The 18067-nt window shown below is 39.8% G+C and overlaps 1 protein-coding gene across 1 annotated transcript in view; it reads left to right on the forward strand.

Annotated features, from left to right (window-relative positions):
* ARMC8 (armadillo repeat containing 8) overlaps positions 1–18067 on the forward strand; it is a 138572-nt gene that overhangs the window by 9274 nt on the left and 111231 nt on the right. Inside the window, exons 2-5 of the mRNA XM_007947497.1 lie at positions 3750–3821; positions 5933–6075; positions 6179–6276; positions 11859–11951. Of these exons, the coding sequence (XP_007945688.1) occupies positions 3754–3821; positions 5933–6075; positions 6179–6276; positions 11859–11951 (402 nt within the window). The 5' untranslated portion in view covers positions 3750–3753. The remainder of the gene's footprint in view (positions 1–3749; positions 3822–5932; positions 6076–6178; positions 6277–11858; positions 11952–18067) is intronic.

The raw sequence follows: 18067 nt of genomic DNA on the forward strand, positions 1-18067 counted from the left end.
ATGAAGTATCTAAGCGTAGACCTAAAGTAAGAGTAAAGTTAGCTGGAGGAAAGTCTGAGGGAGGGAATAAGGCGATGGGAGAGAGAGACTAGCTACGCTAAGAACTGAAAGAAGCTTCATCTGCCTGGTCGGATATTGAGTCCCTGCTGTTTCAGAAAGTGAACCTTTAGTTCAGGAATTAGACTGCTAAAGATGAGTATCTGTGATAACTAATTGTCTCTTTTGGTATTAACTCTTACAGAAATGATCAGTTAGCATCCCTAAATGATAACCCCTGAGTAGAATTTATTTGTTGGATGTTAATATATTTTTCTAGCATAAATATATTTAGTTATTTACTTATTAAAGCCATAACAAGATTTTTTTCCTTTACATATTAGTCGTTTTTGTTAATTGTATTCTCTCTAATCAATATTCACTATATATAGCTATTGGCTACCTCCTTCATGTTCTTTTGTAAATTGTTAAAAAAAACTTTTTGTTTGTTTTGGTCTGTAAAAACATTGACTTTGGCATAGTTTCAGACGTCTTAATGGGTTCAGAAAGTAATACAGAGACATGCCTTATTTCTCTTTGCTTTTGGAAGGAAGGTTGGGCAATCTACTCCTGTAGTGATACTGCCTTGGAAACCCAAGGAGGGGTCACTATGAGTCGACATCAACTCGACAGCAATGAGTTTGGTTTGGTTTGGTTAGGAAGGATGGGAAGATGTAAGGGTTGAGATTTCTAAGATACAGCACCCAGAATGGCACCTGGCACAGAATAGGCTCTCAACAGATAGTGGATGGACAAGTGCACAGGCTGCATTAGTACAGGCAGAACAGAAGTGTTGCATATTAAGAGGAGGAAAGATGAGGAAAGTAAATGACATACTACTAGGTTAGAGCTGATGATTAGGAAATGAGCCTTTAAGAAGAAAACAGTTGACATCCTACATGCACAAAACATCTTTCATCAACTAATTCTTTGCTAACTAGGGCTTTGGTATCACATAATTTTATAATCATGTATTGGAACTTGCTGAAAACCTCAGTAAACTTCAGTCAGTTTAAAAAAAGAAAGAAAACAACCCACCACCACCAAACTCACTGCAATTGAGCTGATTCTGAATCATAGAGATCCCCATGGGGTTTCTAAGGTTGTAAGTCTTTATGGAAGCGGCCTGTCTCATTTTTCTTCTGCTGAGCACTGGTGGGCTTGAACCACCAAGCTTTTGGTTAACAACTAGATGTATTAAGCACTATACCACTAGAGCTTAGTCTCCATAAACAAAAGACTATTGGAGGATCTGAGGGGTAGTTTAGAAAGAGGGATAGATCAGGACCAGAAAAAAAGACCTACCATTGGGCAATGAGATAAATGGCAGAAAAAAACAGGCACTTTTAGAGTGTTTGACTCAAGATTTGAGAAAATGCTACTCAGAAACTTGTGGGGAAAATTTTTATTCTGCAGTAATTGAAGAAAGTGATTGAGGAGGTGGGTTAATTATCACCAGTTTTTAATGTCAGTGAATCCCGTTGGTATTAGAAACATATATTGACTATAACAATCATGTGTTGGTTTTTTAAAATAACTCTTTGTTTTTCCCAATTTTCTGTTTTCTACAAGATTGTGCTTTTGCCAACTGTAGAACTTTTTAAGGATTACAACTCTTAAGGGGCAAAACATTTCTATACGTTATAGAGCTCTGTCATCTAAAAGAGAGAAAGTCAAAGGAGATACTGGATGAGTATATTTGGGAGGATATTTTGGGATATGAAAAAAATATGTGAGCTTAAAACTTTGAAGCTTTATTGCAGTGGTCTTAACACTATCAGACCTAACTTCCCCTTGTTAAAATGTTGTAGCACTCTTTGTCCTATCCTGAAATTAAATTCATAGTAATACAACCTACTTACATACATAATTCCAAAATAACATAATGCCTTCTGGCCTATAGTATAAAGGAGAAACAAAAAGAAAATAATTGATAGTATTTCAGTATTATCAATTGCTTGGGCACGATTACACCAGAAAGCTTAATGAAGTAGTACGAATCAAGAGCTGTAAATGGACCAGTGTAGGTATGTGGTATTGACACCTCAAATACCATAGTACACTTTGTTGGTGAGAGGATTTTCTAAAATAAGTTGCTTTTGATAAAAAGTATGCAGGGCAAATTACAATTCTGAAAAATTCAGTTCTTTTTTAAACTAAAAAAAAAATAAATGCTTTCTGTCCATTTGTAAAACCATGGCCAGAAATTTCCAAATACTCTCACCAACTCCTGAAATGCCCCTAAACCAAACGAAAACCAAACCTACTGCTGTTGAGTTGATTTAGAGTCATAGTGACCCTGTAGAACAGAACAGAAATGTCTACATAGGATTGCCAAGGCTGTAAATATTTATGAAAGCAGATCACCTCACCTTTCTCTCGTGGAGTGACTAGTGGGTTCGAACTGCTGACCTTTTGGTTAGCTGCCCATTGCTAAACCACTGTAACATCAGGGCTCCCACTGCTATGTAGAACCAGTAGTGTTCTATTGTTCTGTATTAAGACAGCAGTACTGGTAAATATTTTTGAAGCATTTATTAGTAGTACTGGGTTTATTTTAATCCATTGATATTTTTCTCTAGATATCAGTTGGGTCACCCACACGTTTATGAGCCTCATTGATAGAGGTCCCCTTAGTGTGGAATAAGGCCTTGCTCCTGATGAAGTAAAGATCTATGTGTATGGAGAGTAAAAGATACTGGGGAATATGTGATAAATACAAAATATATTTCTTCCCTTTTAGTCTCCTCAGAAAAATATTGGCTGCTTCAGCAAAAGCAGTAACAGTATATTATGTTGTTTCTAATTTATTTCAGTTAAAATGTGTAACAACAGCAGCACAAAAAACACAAAGAATGGATGGGGAAATGGAAATATTCTCTTGTAAGGCTCTTAATGTTCAGTGAAATGGGATAATTCTACTTGAAGATTGGGATAAATGAAAAAATGCACTCTGGAAATTCTAAAGCAACCAGTGAACAACAAACAGTAAAACAAAACCCAAAGAGGTACAGTTAATAAGACAGTAGTACCAAACCCAACCCCATTGCTATTGAGTCAATGCCAACTAATTGTGGCCCTTTAGGACAGAGTAGAACTGCTCCATAGGGTTTCCAAGGCTATAAATCTTTATAGAATCAGACTGTCTCATTTGACTCCTGCAGAGTGACTGGTAGATTTGAACCACTTACCTTTTGGTTAGCAGCTGAACACTTAAACACTGTGCCATTGGGACTTCTTAATAAGACAATGAAAGTGATTAAATGGAATAATAATAATAATAAAAAGTCCAAAAAAAGGGAACAAAGCTGTGGTCCCTGAAACAAGGTCAATTATGTTCTGTGGGCTGATTGCTTGTACCTCTTGCTCCCAGAGCTGGGAGTGAGCAGGTGGTCTATATTCCTTTATATTCAAAGGACTGGTAGACTTTTCAAAAGAACTACATTTTCTTTGTAGTGGAAGTCTTTTGCCGGTACTCAGGATGTTTCCCGCTTCCTCTCCACTCTGCTACCCCCCTGTTGCTTAGCCCCCATGGTTACTTAATACCCATCCCTTCTCTTTGGTACTCCAGGTACAAAAGGTCTCTGCTTTCACTTTGTCATTAGCTTTGATGCTTGCCAACCCAAGATGTTGCAAAATAAAGTGAAATTGATTTTTATTTTTCTGTAATATTTCAACATACTCTTTATTCTTTTCTTTTCCTCTGAATTCAGAGACATGAAAAATGCTGTAATTGGAAACAACAAGCAGAAAGCCAACCTCATTGTTTTAGGAGCTGTTCCAAGGTATGTTTGCTGTCACCATCCCCTTTTCTACCATTTATACAAAGTTTCTCGACTATAAGACCTGTATTTTTCCTGTATTGTCTATTTTATTTTTTAAGTCTTTTAATTTTAAAAAATAATACTTTGAAGTCCTTAAAAATAGTAAATTGCCAGAGGATAGAGTATAAAGTGAATACTTTATATTTTGGGAATTAGGAAGATCACTGACCTTGCAGTGAAAGGGTATTTTGGGTAGATAAGCTGTGCACATCAGCCTGAGACTCTCTTCTCCAGTCTCTCCGAGCCCTGGCAGTTACTGTTTGATTGGGTAATGATTTCGTAGGATTTCTCAAGTTCTTTTTTGAACTAAAAAAAAAAAAAAGATAAACTGTGGCTTTTTTATTTCTTCTGATGACCTACCTAGTAAGCTTTCTTCTGGCAGGTGATTTCCTCTTTGCTGTTGCTACTCAGAACTAAGTTTTGTGTATACTTACTGTAAATTTTTCACACAAATTTTTTTAATGTTTTGGTTTCTTCTCTTCTCTATTTCTTATTTTCTATATTTGATATAGGATTAATGGTTGTAGTGTTTTTAACATCACTGACTACAAATATAGACTTTAGTGACCATAAAACTCTCAGTAACCTTTCTTAGGGGATTGTTGTTGTTAGGTGTTGTCAAGTCATCTTCTACTCATAGTAACCCTATGCACAGTAGAATGCAACACTGCCCAGTCCTATGCCAGCCTCACGATCTTTGCTGTACTTGAACCCGTCATTGCAGCCACTGTGTCATTCCACCTTGTTGAGGGCCTTCCTCTTTTTTACTGACCCTCCACCCTGCCAAGCATGATATCCTTCTCCAGGAATGGTCCCTTCTGACAGCATGACCAAATTAGGTGAGATGAAGTCTGGTCATTCTCGCTTCCAAGGAGCATTCCAGCTACACTTCCTCCAGAACAGATTTGTTAGTCCTTCTAGCAGTCCATGGTACTCTTGCCATTCTTCTCCAACATCACAACTCAAAGACATAACTCTTCTTCAGTCTTCCTTACTCATTGTCCAGCTCTCACATGCATAAGAGGCGATTGAAAATCTTAAAGGATTAGTGTTTGGTATATATAAATATACCTGCTCCTCATTTATCAGTATGGTTAGGTTCCAAAGACCAGGTTGTTAGGTAAAAATTGGTGCTAAGTGAAAATGGAGGATGACCACATCCCATCACGAATTGGAGGATTGTATCATTACTTAACTGCCAAACCACTGAAAATCATGGCCCAGCCAAGTTGATTCATAACCTTAACCATCAGAGCTAGCATTACTGTCACCTCACACCTCAGCATTTGTTACTGCCAAATGTACATATTGTGCAAAATAGCAGATAGTAGATTTTTAAGTATTGTCATAAATGCAAAATGTCAGCAAATGAGATACTTGATAAGTGAGGAGTAGGTGTAATGCTTTAGGGAGCCTGAGGGATCTACCTGAGAACATAGGGAGATAGTTGTAAGAGGTAGAGGGCTAGGGTTTGGGGAGTCATTGTTTGGCAAGCTGAGCTGGAGTGAAAATAGGAGGATCTCCTGATTCTCCAAATGGAAAATTAGGGAAAGAGGAACTTCCCTTGCCTGAGGAGCAAGCAGCACAAGGCTCTGAATAATCCCTCGAGGCTACACCTCTCAGATCTCTGTTCTGCTGCTTTAGATCTTCAGAGTCCCATTTCTAGACTGAATATAAGATCCAACAGTTCTTGACATTGGGAATCTTTATATTCTGAAGAGACCTACTTGGAAATGGCTGATGACATGGATTATGGTTCTACTATTTTGACAAAAACCTCTTGTGGGCAACTTTCAGATTTACAGCTTTGCTAAATTGAGATTACAAGATAGTTCTTTTGTTCAAAGTGAAAAAAGAAATCTCTTCTAAAATTTTGTTTTCAGTTCCTTTATTGGATTAGCAGCTAATATAAAGTAGTGGCCATTTCCTAAAGGGATTCACATAAGCTTTGTCACCCACATCTTAAGTGGTATATGGGATGTATCGATAACTTTTCTTCTGTCATAGGACATTTAGCCAATTTATTTTTAAGGTTTTTAGTCTCTACTGTTTATCAAATTCCTTCTTTTTAGATTGTTATACTTACTTCAGCAAGAAACCTCAAGTACAGAGCTGAAAACTGAATGTGCAGTGGTACTGGGAAGTCTTGCTATGGGTACTGAAAACAATGTCAAGTCTCTACTGGACTGCCATATTATCCCTGCCTTACTACAAGGTACGTAAGAAAGCTATTTTGTACGAGTAAAGATTAGAATCGGTTTGCATTATTTTAAATTCTAGTTGAAACACTGAGTGCCAGATCTGGTTTCTGTTAATAGGACTACTGTCTCCAGACCTGAAGTTCATTGAAGCTTGCCTTCGATGCTTGCGTACCATCTTCACCAGCCCTGTCACTCCTGAGGAGCTCCTATACACAGTGAGTTATAAATGTCATCATATGTTTCACTAACATCATACCTAATTTACTTGGCATCTCAGAATGCAACATAATTATGTTATGTTATGGAAAGCCATCAAGAAATACTTGAGTTATTATTTATTTGCAAATATCAAATGTGGTAGGCTATATAAAGAAGTAAAAGATAAAGTCTTAGACTCTGAGGAATTTACGAACTGTTAAAAAAAAATCCCATTTTTATCTCTATGTATACAAATTAAGGTAGTGTATTTGATGCTAAGTGAGTGGTGGGGAGCTCAGCTCACTTTAGGTTAAAGTCTAGCAGAGTAGACTTTATGGAGAAGCTAGAATTTGACTTGGGTCTTGAATAATACATAAGATTCAGAGACTAGGAAGGTTCTGTATGAGAGAGAATATGCAGGACAGTAGGCCAAATACTTAGTCTAAGGGGGAAGAGCATCAATGTTAGTTTTCCACTGGAGATGTGAACTAGCACCTGCTAGCAAGAGACTTACTTGACAGGCTGGAATCAGAGGATGGGTCTGAGAGAGTCCAAAGATCTTAAAAATCATTCAGTGATCTTCAAAAGCCTCAAGGATTAATTATCTCTCAATTACATGGGACTTTTTTTTTTCCACTGTAGAATTGTTTACTTTGGTCCAACTCTGTGCATTACGTGAAGTGCTACTAGGGACTCACCCTTTCCCCACCCATCCCTGACCACAAATGAACATTGGTTTCTGTGTATATATATGTGTGTGTGTCTGTCTGTATTTATATCTATATCTGTATTTTTATTTATATCTATCTATCTCTATACTTATTTTCTTATAAAAATGGGATCATACAATATTTGTCCCTATCTGTTTGACTTATTTCACTTAGCATTATGTCTTCTAGATTCATCCACATTATAATATGTTTCACAGATTCATCATTGTTCTGTGTGGTTGCATAGTATTCCATTATGTGTGTGTACCATAGTTTGCTTACCTGTTCATCCATTGAAAGGCACTTAGGCTGTTTCCATTTTTTTGCTATTGTGAATAGTGCTGCAGTGAATATAACTGCACATGTCTCTCTTATTAAACCTCTAGGATATATCATAAGCTATTTCTAATTTTTTTAAGGAAGTGCCATACTATTTTCCGTAATGGTTGTAATGAACGTGGGACTTTCTTAAAATTATCCAGGCCAAATTTTTTTTTTTAAAACACTTTTGTCCATAACCCACATTAAGAAATAGATTTTACATTGCCACACTATGCACATGTGTAAATTTATGTGTGTATATATGAATCCTGAAACAAGTTTCACAAAACAATTTTCATAAATATCATGTACTCTGATTTCTATTCTGTTTTCATTTTTTTTTTTTTTAATAAAAAATGTGATTCTCTGAGCTAACACAAAGAATCAGATTGTCAAACCAAACACACTTGAATCAGAGAGCTTATCCAGAATCAAGCTTTGCTAATATTTCAAGAATGTAAGCAATCAAGAGACATAGGCAGAGCAAGTGGGGAGAGGGGACATTTCACAGTTTCCTAGTCCTTCCTTGCATATCAGACACATACTCCTCTGGCTCAGAAATGATACCGTAAGTGGCCTGTAAGTGTACAAGGTCACCTCACACAGCAGAGGATGTCTAAATTATGATACATCTTGATTTTATACCTCAGAGATTTATATAGTGTATGTGACATTCTTCAAAGAGTCATGCCTCATAACTCCATAGATTGTTTACTGCAGTGGTTCTCAAACTTGAGCATATACCAGACTTACCTGAGGGAGCTTGATAAAACACAGATTGTTGGGTGCTGCCTCCACAGTTTCTGATCCAGCAAGTCAAGGTGGGTCCTGAGGATTTGCATTTCTAGCTCTGGTGGTGTAGTGCCTAAGGCATTTGACTGTGAACCAGAAGGCTGGCGGTTCAAACCCACCAGCTACTCCTCGGATGAAAGGTTGGGCAATGTACTTCCATAGTGATACCATCTTGGAAACCCAAGGAGGGGTCGCTATGAGTCGGATCTGACTCGACAGCAGTGAGTTTGGTTTGGTTTGGTAACAGATTTTCTGGGTGACTCAGATGCTGCTGGTTCAAAGAACCACTGATACACTGTAAAGAATCTTGAAACAGGACATCCTGTCAAAGCATTCCATAGAGAAGAACTGTCCTTGTAGTAAATATCATTGGTCTATTTTCCCTGAGGTCCTTTTGTCATGTTTAGAAAAGATTAAACTAAAGCACCTGCCTTCTTTCCTTCACCCTAGGAGCTTCTCCCCCATCCTCAATCCTACCCAATGATAGGGGGAGAAATTGAGCCTGGCCAGCTGCGTTAAGTTCTTCCTCCTCACTCTCAACTGATATCTTGACCTCCTAATGGGTCATGGTGCATAATTTGGAAAATTCTGGTCTAGGCCAAGTTAACTTTTTTTTAATACATGGGAAGAATTAAGACCTAGGGAAGTTAAGTGACTTTCACATTCAGGAGAGTCTAAATTAGGGAACAGCTCAATTTTATGCCTTAAAGACTTACACCTCAGAGACAGTAGTAGTAGTTGTTATTGTTAGATGCTGGCGAATTGGTTCCCACTCCTGGTGACCCTCTGTACGGCAGAATGGAACACTGTCCAGTCCTGCACCATCCTCACAGTCATCTCCATGCTTGAGCCCATCATCACAGCCACCATGTCAGTCTATCTCACTGAAGGTCTTCCCCTTTTTTGCTGACCCCTCTACTTTACCAAGCATGATATCCATCTCCTGAGATTTGTCTGTTCTCATAGTATGACCAAAGTACAAGAGATGAAGTCTGGCCACTCTTGCTTCTAAGGAGCGTTCCAGCTGTACTTCCTCTAAGACAGATTTGTTTTTTCTTCTAACAGTAGTACATGGTTCATTAAATATTCTTCGCCAACACAATTCAGATGCATCAGTTCTGTAGTCTTCTCCATTCATTGGCCAGCTCTTACATGCATATGAGGCTACTAAAAATACCATGACTTAGTCTTCAGAGTGAAATATTCTTTTTGACGATGAATATGACACCATTCCTCCTCAATTTGTCATTTGTTAACATAGTAGACTATATGATTGTCCAATTCAAAATGGCCAATATAGTCCATTTCAGCTCACTAAAGCTTAGTATATCAATCTTCATATGGTCCATTTAATATTTTATGACTCCCAGTTTTCTTAGGTTCATGTATTGTACATTCCACATTCTGATTATTTATGGATGTTTGTAGCTGTTTCTTATTTTGAGTCATGCCACATCAGTAAATGAAGGTCCCAAGAGCATTACTCCACGTATGCCATGAAGGTTGATTCTGCTTTAAGGAGGTAGCTCTTCCCCAGTAGTATTTTGAGTGCCTTCCAACCTGAGGGGCTCATCTTCCATCATTACATCAGACATATTTCCCTGCTACTCATAAGGTTCTTGGTGGCCAGTTGTTTCAGAAGGGAACCTGGCCATGTTCTTCTTCCTAGTCTCTTAGTCTGAAAGTGCCATTGGACCTGTCCACCTTGGGTGACCCTGCTGGTATTTGAAATACCAGTGGCATAGCTTCCATCATCACAGCAGCACACAAATGACCACAGTGTGACAAACTGGCAGATGAGTGGTGGAGAGACAGAGTGGTGGACAATCCATGAAAGGTGCTGGATGGGGGACCAATGACAGAGAGCAGTATTTCAGCATAATTAACTGATCTCTGTGAGTTGAATTGTATAGAGGCCAGCTCTTTCAGCAACTCAAGCACTAAACTAGAGCCAGGATAGTTTAATCAGAGGAGGGCAGGATTTCTGATTTGAAATTCTGTTTATCAGATGGGTGACTTTGGGCAAATTGTATAACTTTTCCTATGTTTTATAGCTATCTAGCACAGTTGTCAGAAAGGAGGCAGTTGTGAAGAAATGGGATGGAGACTGTTTAGCTGAGCAGAAAAAGAGGGACGGGAGGGCAGTGGAAGAAAGGAGGGAGGTGGCAATAGCTTTCAGAGCCTAATAGAAGTTTTCTTATTTACCTCCTGATTTGCTTGTTCTGTCTTAGCTACTAACTGCTTTCCTGTCATCTGCCAATGAACCCACTGTTTCCCTTCTCCCCAGTCTCCTATTATCCTTTCTTAAGAAATAAGTATGTGGCTTTCTCAGATATTTTCTAAGTTTTTCATTTTATTTTTAAACTGCTTGTGGCAACATAGAGGATTATACACACAAGCAAGTGGAAGAGGTTCTACTTATAGGAAATTGACAGCCTTCTCATTTTCCTACTTACCTGTTATATATCCTGGACATTCTTTTGTTTTTACCAAACAAAAACACCAAACGCACCGCCAGGGAGTCAGATCTAACACTTAGTGACCCCTCTTTAGGTTTCCGAAGCGGTATCACTACAGAAGTAGATTGACTAACCTTCCTTCTGAGGGGTGGCCTCAAATCTTGTTTATTCTAACAACGATATTCTAGTGTTTCCTTCCTAGCCCTCTGTCATCTATTGTGAGAATTCTCAGAATAAAGGCTGTGAACTAGCAGCAGCAGCCTCATCTGAGAGCTAATTAGAATGCAGGCTCTAACCTCAGACCTACTGAAACAGAATTTCTACATTCAGAAGGTCTCTGGGAATTTGTCTGCACGTTCATACTTCAGAAACAGCTGTAGGACTAACTTACCTGGTTAAATTACCTGGAAGGCTTGAGCCAAGTCTCCATTTCCATTTGTGCTTTAGGCCAAATTCCCCTTTCAACTTTCAATTCCTTTTACTTTCTAAATAAAGGGAAATTACTGCAGAGCCCTGCAGCAGAATGGGCTGACGCTTGTCTCTCGTCCTGTACCATCCTATGTGTTGCTAAGTGTCAGTAATAGGCAGAGTGGGCTGAGAGAAGATACTAATCATATAAACCATCTTGTGCAGATTGAACATAGCTACTATCATTATAAAACTACTGTCATTATGAAAGATTGTTGTTGTTATGTGCCATCAAGTCAGACCGACTCCTTGGGTCCTGACGCAGTATCACCATGGAAGTAGATTGCCCAATCTTCCTTCTGAGGAGTGAGTGGTGGGTTTGAACCACCAGCTTTCTGATTAACAGTCAAGTGCCTTAGGCACCATGCTACCATACTTACCATACATCTCAGAGTCCAAATTGCCATGGTTTATTTTTATACAGTAATTCCTCCTTTAAGCTATTAATTATTGTATGTCTTATTAGTTCTCTCACCTTTCAGTTTCAAAATGGATTTCTGTGAAGAATCATATTGAAAGAATTTAGTTGTATTGTGGGGATAGAGACTGTTTATGGGTGTGAAAGTGAACATTTGTTCACTATTACAAAATAGTGCTGCAACAAATATGTAGGGACATTTTATAAGAAGTGGAAGTTGTCATGGATGATTATAGAAACCCTTTTCCTTGCCCTGTGCTTAGACAGTTTTGATGGCCATATTACTTTTATTTTGCTATATTCCTTAAAGAGACTTGATTCACTGTTAAGATAAGAGGCTTGACTACGAACCTGCTTGTGGAAATATTTTCTTGAGTGTACTTGTGATGCCTAAGGTCCTATTGCTGTGCTCTCTTCACCTTCTACTCCAGGATGCCACAGTAATACCACACCTCATGGCACTGCTTAGCAGGTCTCGCTACACCCAGGAGTACATCTGTCAGATCTTCTCACACTGCTGTAAGGTAAGAACCAGAATAAATGTTCCCTAAAATGTAAAGTCATATATGCCCTCAAAAGAAGTGCTTCTGTGATTGACTTATTTCCCTTAGCATAATGTCCTCCAAGTCATCCACATTATTTAGTGTTTTACAGATTCTTCATTATTCTTTAGCATTGCATAGTATTCTATTGTGCGTATGTACCGTAGTTTGGTTATCCATTCTTCTGTTGATGGACACTTAGGTTGTTTCTATCTCTTTATCACAGAAGGAAAAATAGTACATTAGTTCACTTTTATAATAAATCAAGGAAAGGAAGGAAGTCAAGGAAGGAAGCTTTCTTTGTTAGTTACCAGGGGTGGGAAGGGAGTGGAAGGAACACTGCTGGATAGGTAGAGAACAGGTATTGATTTGGGTGAAGGGAAGGGCACCAAACCAAAACCAAACATGCTGCCGTCAAGTCTGATCTGACTCATAGTGACCCCTCCCTTGGGTTTCTGAGGCAGTATCAGTACAGAAATAGATTGCCCAGCCTTCCTTCTGAGGTTCAAACCCACCAGCCTTCTGGTTAGCAGTCAAATGCGTTAGGCACTATGGAAGGGCAATGTACCAAAAATGAGTGATCAACACAGTGGCACTGAGGAAGGAAGAGGAAGACAGAGAGACATGAGAGGTACAGACAACAAAAGATTAATCCTTTTGCATGAACAGTACTGTTTTGTCAGTGATGGCAAGCACTGATCTACGAGGGGATAGATGGGTGAACAGGCTGAATGATCAAATATGTGTGGGCAGGGGGGAGTATGCCCATGACCATGCATAGGATTGCCAGATGATGTTTCTACATGCATATTTGTATGCACTCTTAAGAATGTCCAGGTATATAGTAGAGCTGACAAGGGGCAAGGTTGTGGTGGCTTCTTGGCCACAGCCAGCTACCCAGAGGGAGCGAGTAGTTGGACCTATGAGCTTGGGACCATGGTTGCAGGGGACGTCATACTCAATTGCCATAACATACTATAGAAAAACACCTTTCTACATCCTACTTTGGTGAGTAGGGATTGGGGTCTTAAAAGCTTACAGGCAGCCATCTAGATGCAATGATGGGTCTTTCCTCATCCAGAGCAAAGAAGAATGAAGAAAAGCAAAGATGTGTAGAAACAGTTAGTCCAAGCAACTAGTAGACCATGCAGTCCTTAGCCTGTATGTCCATGAGACCAGAAGAACTAGATGGTAGACGGCTACCACTGTCAGCCACTTGGAGGGAGGTTGGTACAGAAGATCCTGGATAGAGTAGGAGAACAATGTGGAACAAAACTCAAAATCAGGGGAAAAAAAAAAAAAAGACCAGGTTTGTTGGTCTGATAGAGCCTGATGAGACCCCTGAGACTGTGGCCCCTAGTTACCCTTCAGGTCTGCAACTGAACTTACTCCTGTGGCTTCCAGCCAAATAAAAGACCAGCATAAGGGGTGAACATCAACATCAGGTAGATACGCTCCTTGGAGTGATCCATCGTGGGAGAACAGAAGGGCAGTGTGTGCACAGGGAGACAGTTCGGGGGTGGGAGTGCGTGAGAGGGAAGGACAGAGGGAAAAGGTTAACTACGGGGAGGAAGTGGGAGGAAAGCTGTTCCATTGTGGGGAATTAAAGTCAGTATCATGAAACAAAATGTGTATGAACTGCTGTATGGAAAGTGAATATCTTCTGTAAACTTTCACCCAAATCACAATAAAATTAAAAAAAAAAAAGTACTTCACTGTACATCCTTAAGTACTTCACTGTACATCCTTCCAGAGAGAGTCTATGCATGTATATATATAATATACATGTATATGTTGTTCTTACATTTTTGTAAACAAATGGTAGCATATCATACATGCCATTCTGCACCTTGCATTTTTCTCTTAACACATCTTTAAGGCTAGTCTTTATCAGTACGTAAACAGCTCCCTTGTTTTTTTCAAGCAACTGCATAGTATTCTACTGTATGGATGTATGATGATTTGTTTAACCAGTCTTCTGTTGTTGAATATTTAGTTTATTCTGAGTTTTATGCTATTATGAAAGAGTACTGCAACAAATACCTATATGTAGGGATATATTATAAGAAGTGAAAGGCAAAGAGTGTGTGCATTGTAACTTTACCACATCTTTTTATAAAGGCTGTACCATTTTATACTCCTACCAGTAGTATGTGATCATAACTGTTTCCTTATACCCCCAGTTTCTGTGTTTTGGAAATTGGAGCAATCACATGTAGAAGAAATGAGAGACATTTTTCTCTGCACATCGTTGAGAGAAGTTTTTTTCTTAAGGACCATGTGGTGTGATGTATCAGTTTTATATATGACCTTTCTTGCCATGGTCTTGTAATTCCCACCAAATGATTGGGTGGGACTATGTAAATAAGGACAAAATAAAGTACTATAATGAAATGTGCAGAGACCTGGAGTTGGAAAATCAAAGAGGAAGAGCACTATTGCCATTTCTGAAGCGGAAAGAACTGAAGAAAAATTTCAAGCCTGGAGTTGCAATAAGGCTTCCATGGACAAAATATGCAGGAAGCATCAAAAGAAAATGAAAGGAATACAGTCATTGTACCAGAAAGAATTGGTTGACAACTATTTCAAGAAGTAGTGTATGTTCAAGAACCAATGGTACTGATGGAAGAAAGTCAAGCTGCACTGAAGGAACTGGCAAAAAACAAGGCTCCAGGAATTGACAGAATACCCACTGAGATGTTTCAACAAACAGACACAGTGGAAGGCACTCACTCATTTAAGCCAAGAAATTTGGAAGACAGCTACCTGGCCAGGACAGCTACCTGGTATTGGTGAAGAATATTGAATGTACCATGGACTGCTAGAAGAATGAACAAATCTGTCTTGGAGACAGTAAGCCAGAATGCACCTTAGTAGCAATAATGGCTAGACTTTGTCTCTCATACTTTGGCTATGTTATCAGAAGGAACCAATCCCTGGAGAAGGATATAATCTGGATAAAATAGAGGGTCAATGGTGAAAGGGAAGACTCTCAATTAGATGAATTGACACAATGGCTGTGATGATGGTCTCAAGTGTGGCAGTAGTTGTGAGGGTGGTGCAAAGAATCAGGCAGTATTTTGTTCTGTTGTACATAGGGTTGCTGTGACTTGAAATGGACTCAATGGCACCTCACAACATTAACAACCTGTAAATAAGGTGCTTCTGGCCCGCCAAGGGGATTGGGCAGCTTGCTAATAATGCAAATAAGGTGCAAGGTAGCCTTCTTGAGGTGGGACCATGGAAATGAGTTGTATGGAACCCTAGCGAGGGGTGTTCTGGTTACCTAGTGTTGCTCTGACAGAAATATACCACAAATGGGATGGCCTTAACAAACAGGAGTTTATTCTCACAATTTGGAGGCTTTAAGTCCAAGTTCAGAGTGCCAGGCTGTAGGGGTGAAAGCCCCTCAACTTTGGGGTCCAGCTCTGCCTCCTGCTCCCAGCCCACTGGAGCTAGAGGTTTTTCTTCACTCAGACAGCTGCTGGCTGCTGAGGCTGAGAAGTCCCAAGGTTGACAAGTAAAAAGGCACAGTCCCAATGTTACCAAACCACACGGCAGGCCATTAACTTAAGTCCATAGTAAGTCCCAAGGTCGACAGAGCATAGCAGGCTGCTGAGCAATGACACGGTTACCTGCAGGGTCCAAGCGTGCCACAGCCTAGAGACCATTCCCAAAGGCTTCTCCTTATATACAGGAAGCAGACCACATACCCAAGGGCAGCTACCCAGCTGCTTATGGTAGATCCCACTATGGAGTTGATTGCCAGTCTCCTCATGGGGATTAACTACCACCAGCTGCCCAACCACTCAACCAAGCCTAGCCAAGTTGACACACATACCAAACTACCACAAGGGAATTAGTCAGTTTTGACATCCCACTAGGCTTATAATGAGCCATGCCAGAGATGCGAAGGGTAACTTACTACCACTAAGAAGAGTCGGGAGCAAAGGGATTCTTTTGGATCCAGGGTCCCTGTGCTGAAAACCTCCTAAACCCAGGAGATAGAGAGCTGTAACAACAGAGACAACACAGGACAGCAAGCAGCAGTGGCATAGGAACGGCGGCAGCAAAATCAGGAGACCAGCATGAGACAATGCAGTGGGCTTCCTGGCCCACAGAGCAAGGTAGATCCAGTGGGTATGCCTACCCAGGGATCAAGAGAGCCGAATGCCTTGGGACAGGAGTCTCCTGGCAGAGTTGCATGCCTCTAGGCACTTTTTGGCATCACTAGGCTTGCACACCCATGGAGCGAGAGATCTGAGAACCTTAGGGCCAAGCCTTACTGTTGGAGTGGGGTGCCTCTAGGCACTTACTGTATTTTTACTCAAATAACGTGTATTATGGTTCTTGTTGTTTTTGGCCAACTGTGACTAGCATAGAGCCTAAGGCATTTAACTGCTAACCAGAAGGCTGGTGGCTCAAACCCACCAGCCAGACCTTGGAAGGAAGTTTGGGCAATCTACTTCCATAGAGATACTGCCTTGGAAACCCAAGGAGGAGTCGCTGGGAGTCGGATCCGACTTAACTGCAGCAACTTTGGTGTTTTGTGTGTGTGTGTGTGTGTGCCCTTTCTCCAAGGTATTTTTGTAAGTGCGCTATGCTAATTTTTTTTTTTTAATAGCATAATGTGCTTAGAAAAATACTTCAGGGTGAGGACATGATTGGGGAAAAAAAGTAAAAGCATGCATTATTCGTGTAAAAATATGGTATTGGCAGAGCTAAAGAGCTTTGTAACATTTGCCCAACCAGGGCAGAGGCCCTTGGCCGGAGGGCAAGAGAGAGGCCTGTCTGCAGGCACAACGGCAAAGAGGCTGTGCTTATCTAAGCACTGTCTCCTGAGTTGTTTCTGATCCTGAATTGTAACCTGTTACTTCCCTAATAAACTCCATAACTGTGAGTTTTATCTGTGAGTTTTGATGGCCATTTCAATGCATTACCAAACCCCACAGAGAAGTGCCATAGGAAGGATGGCTGGTGTCAGAATAGATAAAAAGTTTGGAGGGTAGAGATAATGTGTGGACTCTAGTTCATACCAATCAGTCTTGGGCTGTTGATGATGATAACGATTCCCTCTCCTTCCCCTTGTGAAGTTAGATAAGGAGGTCTGATGTGGCTCCTGTGCCATTTTTTACTGTTGGCGCCTTTTTTTTTTTTTTTTTTTTAAACAGACCAAAACCTAAATTGAAGTGTGATATGGTGTGTCACTTATTTTGCTGTATAGTTTATATATTGAGTGTAGTCTTTTGATAACCGTGGATGATTGCTTATCTGAGATCTCTCTTGTGTTGGGGAGAATCCTGAGTACCAGAAATAGTGACCAGCAAGCAATGTGTGAGACAAGGTGATCCACAATTTCGGGAGGGATATTTAAATGAAATCTATTTGTGTGTGTGTGTGTGTGTGTGTGTGTGTAAAATGTAAAGAAGTGTAATTGAAGATAAGAAATATAAGGCTTTCGTTATTCAGCAAGATGATTTTATAAAGCCTTTTTATATCTGATTTATAAGACCAACTCCACTCGCCAATCACATACAGTCCCTATGCCAAAGATCATTGTTATAAATTGCCATCTCAATGGATTGGTTATTTTAGTTAATTGGCTGTGATTACCAAGAAGGATCATACACACAATATATAGGCCACTAATTGCATTTCAGTTTAATAAAAATACTCTTCCCTTAAAATTATATTGATTATAATTTATTTTTATGTTTAGTTGACACATATTATAATGCTTTATGATTCTCCATATAAATATTGATGATTTGTATAAATTGAATCAAGAGCGTAGAAGTAGGTTGAATCTGTATTGGCTTTAAGATAACATCATGGAAATGGTGTTTCTGTGTGTTTAATAAAAGTATCTGATGTGAGGCTTCCGGCAAGATGGTGGACTAGGCAGAAGGATTGCAAAGACCAATTAACACAGACACAGAAGATAATCTTGGACCCCTGAGCCTTGAAGGGAAGGATACAGAATTGGACTAAACCCCAACTAGTGGAAGAATTTGCGTGAAAATACCAAAAAAAGGAGACATACGGAGCTGCGGTCTGACAGCGAACTGAGTGACCCTGACAGTACAGGCAGCTCGGAG

The sequence above is a fragment of the Orycteropus afer genome, unplaced genomic scaffold (genome assembly GCF_000298275.1).
Source record: "Orycteropus afer afer isolate SDZICR_OR568_19922 unplaced genomic scaffold, OryAfe1.0 scaffold00188, whole genome shotgun sequence".
In the NCBI taxonomy this organism is placed as follows: Eukaryota; Metazoa; Chordata; class Mammalia; order Tubulidentata; family Orycteropodidae; genus Orycteropus; species Orycteropus afer.